At 47.3% G+C, this 13,796-nt stretch overlaps 1 protein-coding gene across 2 annotated transcripts in view; it reads left to right on the plus strand.

The window, feature by feature from the left end:
• PAFAH2 (platelet activating factor acetylhydrolase 2) overlaps positions 1–10,325 on the plus strand; it is a 32,004-nt gene extending 21,679 nt beyond the window's left edge. For both annotated transcript variants that reach the window (XM_060140996.1, XM_060140997.1), the window contains 2 exons: positions 286–440; positions 7,808–10,325. In XM_060140996.1, the coding sequence (XP_059996979.1) occupies positions 286–440; positions 7,808–7,902 (250 nt within the window). In that variant the 3' untranslated portion in view covers positions 7,903–10,325. The remainder of the gene's footprint in view (positions 1–285; positions 441–7,807) is intronic.
• The last annotated feature ends 3,471 nt before the right edge of the window (positions 10,326–13,796 follow it).

Genomic DNA, 13,796 nt, shown 5'->3' on the forward strand with positions numbered 1-13,796 from the left:
CTTTTCCCTGCATAGTCCGACCTTATGGTCTAGGAGTTGAAGCAGCTTTGAAGCCAGGTATACCTCCTTTCAAATCCTAGCTCCATCCCTTACTAGCTTTGTGAACTTGGGCAGATCATTTCTCTCCTCTGATCTGTCAAAGAGGAAAATACTTCCCTTGCAAGACTGTTGTGAAAATTAAGTGAGATAATGCATGTAAAGCACCTTGCACATTGTAGGTGCTTAAATATTTATGTGCCCTAGCCTCCAGAGCCCTACCAGATACTTGTTTTTCTTTTCTTTTAGTGGTTCTGTTCATTGGAGTCAAACTGACTTTGCATTTATGGCTGGTAACTGGATTGCTAAATTCTTCTCCACTCAAACCCATGGGAGCTTGGACCCCTATAAATGTCAGGAGACTGTGGTGCAGGCCATGTTGGCCTTCCTGCAGAAGCACCTTGGTAAGGAGAGAACTGGGGCTCGTGGGGCAGCTGGTGGGGGGGTCTCTTAGATTTCCCTGCACAGTGGTCTATACTGACATGTCTTGGATCAGTGAGATTTATGGCAAAATGTGAATGAAGGAGAGAGTTACATAGAATTCTAGAAAGAACACTTAGCTGAAAGTTTGGAGATCCTGATTCTGTCTCTACCACCTGAATGACCTTGGCCTAGTCATTTAACTTTTCTGAGCCTTGGTTTCCTCATTGTAAATGGAACATTCACCTCTCTCTACTCCACTACCTCTGTTCTAACTCATTAGCACTCACCTTATCTGTGTTGTGGAGGAGGTTATGACGATAGAAGATGGGCTAAATTGTGGAAGTGCTATTTAAAAAAAGAAAAAGCATAGAAGGATGATGACTAATGTCATAAAGTACAGGCCAGCAAATGGCCAGACCTGTAGAGGTCTTTGGTCCAGCCTCCCACCCAGAGAAGACATCCTCTCATATCTTCCCTGCTGTGAGGTCACGCAGCATGGAGAGTGCGCTGCTCTGAGGGTCAGCCCTCTCCGTCACAGGAAACTTCAGTAGTTTTAAGAATTGATATTCTAGTTAGGCTTTTTTTGGTTACAAGGACTAGAGATCCGCTAATTTACCTCAAGAAGGAAGGAGAGTTTGTTTATGAGAGTACACCTGGCCAGGCAGGGAAGGGAAAAGTTAACAGGAACCGAGGTAGCTTGTAGGACTGACTTCTCTCTGTCTCTCTCTTGGGCTCAGTCTCTCTGTCTCTTCCTCTCATGACATCTCTGTTTCTCTTTGCTCCGGTCTGCATTTTTCCTCTTTCTGCTCTGTACTTTTACTCTTGCTGAGAGCATCTGCATATGCACTGTTTCTGCTTCCTTATCACTTCGGTTGGCTTGAACCCCTTGCGGCTTGTCCTCTCCCCTCGTGGCATCCTTTCGTCTTCTGCTCCCTCTGTTCACCACCATACTTCTGGGATTTCTTAGACCAGATTGCCAAGAGAAACAACTGGGTTGTACCAGCTCATCTTTACAGGCCAAAACACATTGTAGGCCACTGCCCAACACGGGCCCAGAGCTCTCTTGATCTGAGGTCCCTTTCTGATCCAGTCAGAATGGAGTAGGCTACCATTATCTGTGCAAGGCTGATCCCTCAGCAGGTGCTGGGCGGTAAGGCAGCTTCCTTCAGAAGGGAAGTTAGGTTTGACCTAACTCTAACCTAAGACCAAGATCTGAGTCTTTGTAACTCCTCCCCACTTGCCCTGGGTATCCCCTCAAGAGCTACCCCGAGAAGCCTCAGACCCCTGTACGTGGCAGCTTTTTAGATATTTGAAGTCACCTATGGTGTCCTCTCTGAGTTTTCTGTTCATTAAGCTAAATGTGCCTGGTACCTCTACCTGTTCCCTGTGCAGTTTCCCATGGGGCCATTTATTTCCCCCTTTGGATGTGCTGTTTGTTGGTGTGCTTTTTAACATGTGCTGCCCTGACTTGAACACGACATGCCGGATGTGGTGTGGCCAGTGCCTGGTACAGCAGGACTGTCACCTCTGAGCTCTGGACCCTAGACTTCTCGTTGGATGGCCTGAGTGTATTAACCTTTCCACCAAGTGCCAAACAAATCTGATTTGGATTGACTTTGCTTTTAAAATGTATCTGTCCTATTTCGAATGTATTGACTTTTTGAGCCTAAATTTACATTTTAATATTTATGCCTGTTCATTTCATCTTGCTCATCATGAGCCATTGTGCCAGCATGGGTTTAGAGCCTTTAGGGTTAATACAGACCTTAGAGCATCATTCTTTTTTTTTTTTTTTTTTTGCGGTACGCGGGCCTCTCACTGTTGCGGCCTCTCCCGTTGCGGAGCACAGGCTCCGGACGCGCAGGCTCAGCGGCCATGGCTCACGGGCCCAGCCGCTCCGCAGCCTGTGGGATCTTCCCGGACCGGGGCACGCACCCGTGTCCCCTGCACCGGCAGGCGGACTCTCAAACACTGCGCCACCAGGGAAGCCCTAGAGCATCATTCTTAGCACTTGGTAGGAGAGGAATGGATCCATGTCTCAAGACTTTAACGGGGCCTGATTACACGGTGCTCAGCCCACTTTCCCTGTTTCCTCTCAGGCATCATATCATTAGGGAAGAGCTAAAGATGACAGGGGAGCCCACCATGGCATGATTGCTCTCCCTTGAGTAGCAATGTCCATCGAGCTAAGGTACTCACTATTGGAGACCAGCAGAAGATTAGGAGAGTCTTAGATTGTAGGAAGATTGTTGAGGACTTGCTTTATGCCAGGCCTTCTGCTAAGTACTTTAGTTACGTTAGCATGTATAATCCTGCAGATGGCCCTTCCTGATGGGTGCTTTTATTATTAACTCCATTCTACAGACGAGGATTCTAAAGCTTAGAAAATTTAAGTAATTCATCCAAGGTTATCCGGTTAGTAAGTGGCAAAACCCGAATGCCCCCTAGGCTGTCTGATTCGAAAGCCCAGGTGCTTCATTGCTGCACTGTTCTGGCAGTGGCTCTGCTGACCCAGGGATGCACTGAGTCTTCGGGAGACACAGAGCACAGGCCCTAACTCAGACGGAAGGGAAAGGACAGCTAGGAAAGGAGGCTCCCTAGACAAAACGATGCTTGTCTTTAATGTTAGAGATGAGTAACACTCACTAGGCAGGGAGGGGCAAGGGTCTTCTAGACAGAGGCACAAAGACTGGTGTGGGCTTGGTCAGTTTTGAGAAGCTGTGTTTAGTGTATCTGGAGTTCAGGATAGTGAATTGTTGGAAGATAAAGGTAGGGAAGTGGGCAGAAACCAGATCTAGAAGCCCATGCATGTATTTCCTGAAATAAGTTTGAATTTTTAAAAAATTTATTTAATTTATTTTTTATTTATTTTTGGCTGCATTGGGTCTTTGTTGTTGCGTGCGGGCTTCCTCTAGTTGTGACGAGGGGGAGCTACTCTTCGTTGCGGTGCACGTGCTTCTCATTGCAGTGGCTTTTCTTGTTGTGGAGCACGGGCTCTAGGTGCACGGGCTTCAGTAGTTGTGGCTCGCGGGCTCTAGAGTGCAGGCTCAGTAGTTGTGGTGCACAGGCTTAGTTGCTCCATGGCATGTGGGATCTTCCCGGACCAGGGATCGAACCCATGTCCCCTACATTGGCAGGCGGATTCTTAACCACTGCACCACCAGGGAAGTCCCCTAAGTTTGAATTGGGCTGTGAGTGTCCTTGGTGGGTTCTAAGCAAGGGATTGTCATGATTAGACTTGTGTTTGTAGTCTGGGTGCATCATGGAGGATGGGTGAAATGGGGCAGGTTGAGAGCTGCCCAGCAAAGAGCCCAGCTAGGAGGCTCTTGCAGTATCCAAGTGATTAAGAGATAAGACAGTGAAAAAAGGCAAAGGCTCTCAGCTTGGGGTAATTAGTTTTGCAAAGAGAGAAAAGCTTTTTGGTGACCATTTCCCAGAGTACATTGTCACGTGGGAAACTAAAATAGATTGTAGGTGGCTCAGGTGAACTTCTCACCACTTCTAAAAAATACCTCTGAGAGCACATGTTCCGCTGACACAGGGATTGTGTTACCTTCTGTTAAGAAGATTGGTGTTTCTTTCATATGAACTACATGCAGCTCCTGTCTCCAGCTACTCATCCTCCCTCCCACTCTCCTGGAAGACCATTTCACACCTTCTTCTTTCTCTTCAAAGCTCTAACACCTTCCCCCCCATCCCGTCTCTCAGCTGCTTAACTTTGTCTCCCACTTCACTAAGAAAATGGAGGCAGTCAGTACCTCCTCAAAATCCCAACGCTGCATCTACCTACCTTCTTCTCGCACATACTCAGCTTTCCGTCTGGTTCCTAGAGGTTCCTACTCAAGTTGTCTAACTGGGCCAACCACTCCACCTGCATGGTGGATGTCACCCTCTTTGGTCTGCTCAGGATGATTGTGCCAGCAATTTTTTCCTCTTTACCTTAGATCATCAATTTTTCCCCTCTGCTGGTTTGTTTCATGCTGAAATTTCTCTTAAAAAGAATCTGTCTTGACCCACACTTTGCCCCCCAGTTACCACTCTGTTTCCCTGTTCCTCATGAAAGCAAACTCCTCACAAGAATGTCTTCACTTTCTCTGATTCTTCTCTTCCCATTCTCTTTTTTAAATAAATTTTGGCTTGGAGACTTTTTTTTTTTTTTTTAAGAAGATGTTTGGGGTAGGAGTTTATTAATTAATTTATTTTTGCTGTGTTGGGTCTTCGTTTCTGCGTGAGGGCTTTCTCTAGTTGTGGCAAGCGGAGGCCACTCTTCATCACGGTGCGCGGGCTTCTCACTGTCGCGGCCTCTCTTGTTGCGGAGCACAGGCTCCAGACGCGCAGGCTCAGTGGTTGTGGCTTACGGGCCTAATTGCTCCGTGGCATGTGGAATCTTCCCAGACCAGGGCTCGAACCTGTGTCCCCTGCATTAGCAGGCAGATTCCCAACCACTGCGCCACCAGGGAAGACCCCCATTCTCTCTTGAACCTACTCTATTCAGCCTTTTGCATCCCAGTCCTCCGTGAAAACTGCCTTTGTCAAGGTCACCGGTGACCTTCACAGCACTAAATCCAGCGATCACTTCTCCTCATTCCTCATCTCACTGGAACCTCAGCAGCTGCTGACAGAGTTTGTGACGCCCTCCTCTGTGAAGCCCTGTCTTTACTTCCAAGACGTCCCCCTGCGATTTCCTCCCTTCTCAGTGTCTGCTCCTCCTCCATCTGCTTTGCTGCTTCCAGGACTCAGGGCTTGGACCGCTTCTCTGTATCTCCTCATGTCATCTAGTCTCATGGCTTTAAATGCCATGTCTGTGCTGACAACTCTCCAGTTTATGTCTCCAGTTTGATCTCGCCCATGAACATCAGACTTATATAACCCACTACTCAGCATCTTGACTTCTTAGGGACATCACACACAAGAACAGCTTTCAACTGCAGTCTTTCCCTCCTCAGTTAATAGTAACTCCATCCTTCTAGTTACTCAAACCAAAGTCCCCATTCTTTTCTCTTACACCTCCCATCTAATCCCTCAGAGAATCCTATTGGCTCTGCCTTCAAAATACAAACGGAAAGTAATCACTTGGGACTTCCCTGGTGGCGCAGTGGTTAAGAATCTGCCTGTCAATGCGGGGGACACGGGTTTGAGCCCCGGTCCGGGAAGATCCCACATGCCACAGAGCAACTAAGCCTGCACGCCACAACTACTGAGCCTGTGATCTAGCGCCCGCGAGCCACAACTACTGAGCCCACGTGCCACAACTACTGAAGCCTGCGTGCCTAGAGCCCGTGCTCCGCAACAACAGAAGCCACCTCAATGAGAAGCCCACGCACCACAATGAAGAGTAGCCCCCACTCGCCACAGCTAGAGAAAGCCCACGTGCAGCAATGAAGACCCAATGCAGCCAAAAATAAATAAATGAATAAATAAATTTATTTTAAAAAAAGAAAGTAATCACTGGTCACCACCCCAATTACCATCCTGTCCAACTCTTCTCTCACTTAAATCACTCTAAGAGTTTCCTAACTGATCTCCCTACCGCCACCCTACACAGTCCTTTCTCAATGAAGCAGCCAGAGTGATCATTTCAGAAAGGAAGCCAGATCTTGTCACTCCGCTGTTCAGGATCCTCCAGTGGCTCCCATTTCTCTGAGGGACAAAGCCAACACCCAGCGTCCCTCCTGCGGCTGCTCCCCGGGCCTACTTCACTGTCGCTGCACAAGCCTCCACACCCCAGGCACACTCCCGCTTCACACCTTTGCACTGCTGTTCCTGCTGCCTCAAATGTTCTTCCCGTGTAGTCTCATGGCTCACTCCCACCTCCCCATTTTTGCTCAAATCTCACCTTCCTAGTGAGACTCATGTTGACAATCCTCTTTAAAATATTGTACTGGGACTTCCCTGGTGGCGCAGTGGTTAAGAATCTGCCTGCCAATGAAAGGGACACAGGTTCGAGCCCTGGTCCGGGAAGATCCCACATGCCGCGGAGCAACTAAACCCATGTGCCACAACTACTGAGCCTGTGCTCTAGAGCCCGCGAGCCACAACTACTGAGCCCGCGTGCCGCAACTACTGAAGCCCACACACCTAGAGCCCATGCTCTGCAACAAGAGAAGCCACTGCAATGAGAAGCCCACGCACCGCAACGAAGAGTAGCCTCCGCTCGCCGCAACTAGAGAAAGCCCGCGTGCAGCAATGAAGACCCAACACAGCCAAAAATAAATAAATAAATAAACAAATTTATTTAAAAAAACAAAAAACAAACCAAAAAACCATTGTACTGTCCCTTCCTCCTGTCACCCCCATCTCCCAGCCACCAGCACTGCTTCTGTCTGGCTCTCATTTTTGCCACAGCGCAGCTCACCTTTTCATATCCTATGTAGGTTGTTTTGTTTTTTGTTATCTCTGCCTCCTAGATTGTGAGCTCTGAGAGGATGAGGGTTTCTATTTGTCTGTGGCTGTATTTTTGGCACCAAGAACAAACCGTGGCACATAGTGGTGTGCTCGGTAATTTTTGTATTAATGAATATGTCGCTCTGTTTGCCGAGGACCTGTTCCATGCCAGGTTCTTGGCAGGGCCCTGGGGATCTGAAGCTGAAGGAGAGTGGTCGCTGCCTTCTGTCCCAGGTTTTTTGTTTGTTTTGAACAAAAACACCATTTGCCTGCTCAGCTGTGTCCTACTCCCTCAGCCTGCGGCCTTGGACCCTTTCTGACTGTTCTCGCCAAGTCATTAGATCCATCTGCCCGTGGTCCCAGGGCCCTCTCTTGAATTGTACCCGGTGTTATGCTGCTTCATGATGTTGCTGTCCTATGCCCTTCACTGACATGGCCCCACTTCCACATTCACTGGTTGGCGTGTGAAGGATCTGTTCTTGCTCAGCAATATCTGTGGGCTTGGAATTGGGCTTTCCACTTTCTCACCCTTTCTGACCGGGGTTTGAATTCTGTCTCTACCACTCACCATCTGTAATGGCTTTGGACAAATCAGGTAGCTTCACCGAGGCTCAGTTTCCTCAACTGTGAAATAGGGCCAATATGGTACTTAACACATAGGGATATTATGAAAATTAAATGAAACAATGCATGTTTAGCAAAGTTCCTGGAATGAGTTATCCTTCAATAAGTGCTACCTTCTGTTATTATTATCGTTACTGAGTTGTTATGGGTTAAGCAAGTCATTTATGAAGCACCTGTATGAATAGTAGTTGTCATTATTTCTTCCACCATCACAGCCACCGTAACCAGTCCTTTTAGTATCCCAGGTGCTCCTCTCTAGTATGACCCACTAAATCCATGCTAGCTACTCTTTGATCTAACCTTACAACCGTTTACCTAACCTGGATTTTTTCTCATTCAGACCTGAACGAGGACTATGACCAATGGAACAACCTCATTGAAGGCATCGGACCATCACTAACCCCAGGGGCCCCACAGCATCTGTCCAGCCTGTAGGCACAACGGGTCATTTGTGAAAGGTCACTGAGCTGAGTTCCCATTGGGGGCCTGCCCAGGGACACCCGTGTCCTCCTACCAGGAGGTGGTCATCATGACCCTTCTGCACAGATTGAGAGGATGTAATCACACTGCTGATTGGATAACCGGGTACTTGGATCTTGGACTTGTTGATCGTAAACTCATGTTGGGACTTGGGTCACTCACTGATTGGCAAACTGACTTTCTGGGGACTGAGCCCTGATGGTGTGGGGAACAAGCAGTGGGACGGGGCAAGGGAGGACCCAAGCCCCAGGCTGAGCACTGTGAACGCTGTTAACCCAGCCAGCTGACTCCCTCATCTTGGGCCAGTGTGGCTTCTGCAGTGGAAGAAATGGAGCCAAAGGATAGAGGGAAAATTCCCACTGTCTGGACCTCTAGCCCAACCTGCTGCTATTTCTTCCTCCCCCTCCCCCTTCTCCCTCCCCAGTGTTGCTTGGTGAGTTCTAAACACTTTAGGTAGCTTTCTAGGATATGGACCACCATCAGATTTTCTGTTTATTTTCAAGCCTTCTCACTGCATGAAACATAGTCTCAGGCATTTAGTCAGGATGAAGTTATACTTGTGAGCCCGTGGAAGGGGCAGACAGCATTGTCCTGATAGCATAAGGAGAGAGGCTGAGGGACAACGGGTACCTCAGAAGCTCTGAATGTCTTAGAGTTTTGCTGAAAATGTAGCTTGACAGGAAACAACAGACATAGGTTGGGGTGGAGAAGGGAGAATAACATTGTTAAGTAGCCATTTGATCAGGCCCTCACCACAAAAGTGAGGAAGTTTGGTCGGTTCGAATTCAGGAAGACTTCCCTAGAGAGAAGTCTTAGGAACACTTTGGTCTTGCCTCTTACCTCAGATATCGTGAGCCTCCAACTTGCTCAGAATCAGGGTGCTGTAGTTGTCTTCTGGCTCTGAGGCCTTAGTCTCAAATTTAAGTCAAGATATAGGTTGAATTTCCATTCTGTTCCATTTTTAATATGAATGATATTAATACTCATGTTTGCCTAATGATATGTTTGCCTAGAATATTTTCCGTATTTAAACTGCATTACAGCAAGATGGGGAGCCATCTGGAAGTAACTTTTCCTTCTGTCTTCCTTTGATTGCTTACCACTTGTATCCATGCGGAAAAAAACTTCGAAAGGAAAGGAAGTCTTCCTAGTGATCTAGTTCAAAGCTGTCTGGGAACATCAACCTGAAACACCCCTCTCCACTACTCTAGACCTCTCACCTTGGCCCAAGTAGGGCACCCCAGAGGAAGCAAGAGCAAGAGGAAATGCGTCTCTATGCAACAGGGCCAAGGTCAGTGTCACCAAAGCAAGCTGGGACTGTCTCCCATCTCTCAACAGCTATTCTTTCTCAGAGGTGAAACACCAGATCCATTGAGGCTGTGGACCTACCTGGGGAGGATCTGTGGGTTCCAGTGAGACATAGCATAAGGAGAATATCGTTAAAGCCCTGGCTCTAGAGTTCTATAGCGTGGTTTTGAGTCCAGGCTTCACCACTGCTAGCTGGGTAAATTTGAGCAAATTATGTTCTCTTTTTAGTCTCAGTTCCTGCATTTCTAAAATGAGGATCTGCATTCTGAATAGTTAGGAGGATTAAGTGAAAAGATGTATAACCCATGGATTATTTAAAAGTATGTTTCCTACTTTCCAAACATGTGAGATTTTCCTAGTTACCCTATGGCTGTTGTTTTCTAGCTTAACTGCTTTTGGTCAGAGAAAATGACCCACGTGGTTTTCATTCTGAGACTTGCTTGTTGCCTCAGTGTGAGGTCAATTTTGTAAATGTTCCATGTATACTTAATAAGGCTGTACATTCTCAAGTTGTTGCCTCGCTGTTTTTACTCAAGAACACATTATGGATTTCCTTCTATGAGAGCACATACAGATATCCTGGAGGGCCTTTTAACCCCTAGACAGGGACCAGAGCCCCTCAGCAATCACAGAACCAGTAGAAGCCATCCCTTGTGCCGGGGGCTGGTTCTGCAGACGCTGAGAAGTCAGTTCTGACAGCATTAGAGCGTGAGACCCAACTTCTGCCTTAGACCCATACATAATGCAGGTATATTTTGTAAAGACCTGGACCCTTCCTAGAGAAAGAAGTTGTTCGGAAACTGGATCCATCTCCTCTGTTCAGTTCATGTTCTGGTAATGACTCATTTATCTGATGTCATTGGAGTAGGTGAATTTTCCTCACTGAAAATTATCCTCTAAGTCACACAATATTATATTGACTATAATATTGAAGGGTAATTTACCAAAAAGATAATGCACACACTTCTTAATGTGATCTGACCTCATTTAACTTTTTAGAATGTTTCAATCAGGATAGATTCAATTATACAGTAGTAACAAACAATCCCAAAAAGCAATAAAAATTTATTTCTTGCCTGTGCTTCTTGTCCTCTGTGGGTCAGCTCGAGACTCTCCTCTGCATCATTTTTTTTTTTTTTTTTTTTTTTGCGGTATGCAGGCCTCTCACTGCTGTGGCCTCTCCCGCTGCAGAGCACAGGCTCTGGATGCGCAGCCCCAGCGGCCACGGCCCACGGGCCCAGCCTCTCCGCGGCATGTGGGATCCTCCCGTACCGGGGCACGAACCCGCGTCCCCCGCAAAGGCAGGCGGACTCTCAACCACCGCGCCACCAGGGAAGCCCATCCTCTGCATCATTTTTATCCTCACTTGGGGAACCAGGCTGGCAGAGCTGCCATTATCTGGAAATGTTGCCATTGGTCATGGTGGAACGGGAAGAGAACATGGTGAAGCACCCACTTAGCCCTTAAAGCTCCTGCCCAGAAGTGACCCTCATTATTTCCATTCACATTTCATTGGCCAAAGCTAATCATCTGGCCGTACCTAACATTCCATACCATCCCCAGAGAACAAAAACACCTGTGACCAGGTCTAATGCCAGCGCAGTGGCGCCCTGTGATCTGTGAAGATATGGAGAGCTGTTTGCACCTACGCTACGTGGCTCCCAGCTGCTGGCCTCTTAGTTCTTTTCATTGCTTTTCATAGTTTGTGTTGTCTCCCTTGTGGTCAGCCTGCCAGCCATTACTCTTCACTGCCTTGACTGTGCCACCCCCCAGCAGCTCTCCCTGTTCACTTCAAATTTATACTTCTGATCAGCCATGTTATTTACAACTGTCTCAAGTAAAACTAAATAGTCACTGAGAGAGGGCTTTAGGGACGTTCCTGCAACTAGAATGCACTGCCTTTAGTGCTTAGACTTTGTAATCCTTCCTTTGACTGCTCAGAGGGGGTATCACAGGCCTTTGGTCTTTTGTCCAGTTTTTTGTTAGCTTCCAGGGAATCAAAGGGCACCAGTTAAATGGCCTTTTAAATAAGCAAGGTAATCCTGCATATTAATTGACATGTGCTGATAAATTGCATTCTAGTGAATCCTTTCCAAAAGCAAAGAAGATGTCTTGGGTTTCTTTTGCATCTTCTTGTTCCCCATCCTGTTATAGGACCATACCTGTGGAGGCATCCTAATGGTATAGGTATATTGTGAAGTTTCTGTGCACAGAGTGGTGTGTCAGTTAGGAAGGATGGTAAGTAAATACAGGATGGGATGAAATTCCTCATCCCTCCCACTTCCTGGACGTGTCAGGCTAAGACTGATTGGGTTCTTGTTATGCTCTCAGCACTCCCCAAGCCCCTTGCCAGCATGTGTCCTGATACAGCTCCCCTGCTTGCCCTTCTTCAAGAAGACTACTGGGCTCTTGAAATGTCAATTGATGGATTCCAACTCTATGTCTTGGCCTTGTGGGGAACCTTCGTCTGCCCCCTTTTTCTTCTGGGGCACCACTTACCCCTGGGCCTGCAAAGTGACAGAGGGACAGAAGAGGCCCATACTCTGTACATGGGATGTAGGAAGTCAGTAGGAAGCTCACTTCTGTCCCATCACAGCCAGATGCAGAGGCGAAATGTCCCTGGCCATAGCTGCATGGAAAACGGTATTATCATCATCGTAATAGCCAACATTTATTGGGCCCTTACTGTGTGTCCCAGACTGCGCTCAGAGCTTTACATGCATCATCTCATTTGCTGTTCACAGTAAGCCCATGAGGTCAGGTGGTATTAGCCTCATTTTATGTATGAGGAAACAGAGCCATAGAGAAGTGATTTGATCAAGCTCTCACCAGAAGGAATTTGGCAAAACTGGAATTTAGGCATCAAAATCCAAGCTCTTAATCACTGGGCCATATGGACTAATAGATACACTTGGTTTTGCACCTTCCCCATCTCTTTAAACTGTCAGGTTCTGGACTTCCCTGTTGGTGCAGTGGTTAAGAATCTGCCTGCCAATGCAAGGGACACGGGTTGGAGCCCTGGTCTGGGAAGATCCCACATGCCGCGGAGCAACTAAACCCGTGTGCCACAATTACTGAGCCTGCACTTTAGAGCCGGCAAGCCACAACTACTGAGCCTGCATGCCACCACTACTGAAGCCCGCACACCTAGAGCCCATGTTCCGCAACAAAAGAAGCCATCGCAATGAGAAGTCCACGCACCACAACGAAGAGTAGCCCCCGCTCGCCGCAACTAGAGAAAGCCTGCATGCAGCAACGAAGACCCAATGCAACCAAAATTAAATATAGATAAATAAATAAATTTACAGAAAAAATAAACTGTTAAGTTCTGAGGAGTGTAATTTCATGAGATTGAATCAAGAAGGTCAAACTCTCCAGCAATTTCTATATGACTTGTATTGAGATTCAGCAATATCCTTAGTGCTACTGAGAGGTGGGTTTGGGGGAGAGAACTGAGCTTTGCCGAGGACTGTGGGCCAGGTGCTCTGCTGATTTGCCAGATGAGGAAAACAGTTCAGGGATGAAGAACATGGTCAGAAATCAGACAACTCCCCCGCTATTAGCCCTGTGACTCTATGCTAATTTGTTCACTTTTATGAGCTTCAACTTCCTCGTGTGTAAAATGGGAATTCTGGTAGTATTTACCTCTTAGGGTTGTTGTAATAATTGAATGAAATAATTCATGTTAAGCGCTTAGCACAGTGTCTATATTAAGGGCTTAATAATTAGCCATCACTAGTATTGTTTTTTTTTTTTTTTTTTTTCCTCACGGGCCCAGCTGCTCCACGGCATGTGGGATCTTCCCGGACCAGGGCACGAACCCGTGTCCCCTGCATCGGCAGGCGGACTCTCAACCACTGCACCACCAGGGAAGCCCCACTAGTATTGTTTTATTTGGTCCTCCTTACATACCCATAAGGTTAGGTATAATCTGCCCTTGTGCTGAATGGCCCCAAATGGTCTCGGTCTAATTCCTATTCCAGCTTCTCCAGTTTCAGTGAGCTTCCTCACATGAAGCTTGCTAACTGCCACTCAGCTACTACTGTCGTGGGAAGGTGGAGCTAGATGGAGAGAGACAGTTTTTCCATTCTTTTCGCTCTGATCTCCCTGCTCCTCACATCAAAAAATCAAAATCCACACCACAGTTCTAGCTGTGCAAGTTCTCTTCACCACCAGGGAGAGGCTACACTCCTAGGTTCTGGTTTGGGTTTTAATTTCACACCCTATCATCCGAACACACACATCTAAGCACCAGATATAAACCGAAGGTCCTGAAATGTTGAGTGGGAGACTCAGAGAAGGTCTGTGTAGAAGTTGGCCAAAGGGACGAGGACCTGGGGATAGGGAGTTTGTTGTAGAGGCTAGTATATGAATTTTTGTCTGCTGCCTTTGAGTCTGAGGTCAGGGGGTTAAAGTGCCCCGTGACCTCCTCAGGAGAAACTCCCAGGCCTGAGAATGGCCTGTGAATGACCTCTGCACAGCTCTCTCCCTCGCTGCCATATCCGATTCCTGTGAAGTCTTCTTGTTTCTTCCCTCGCCAT

The sequence above is a fragment of the Lagenorhynchus albirostris genome, chromosome 2 (genome assembly GCF_949774975.1).
Source record: "Lagenorhynchus albirostris chromosome 2, mLagAlb1.1, whole genome shotgun sequence".
Classification (NCBI taxonomy): domain Eukaryota; kingdom Metazoa; phylum Chordata; class Mammalia; order Artiodactyla; family Delphinidae; genus Lagenorhynchus; species Lagenorhynchus albirostris.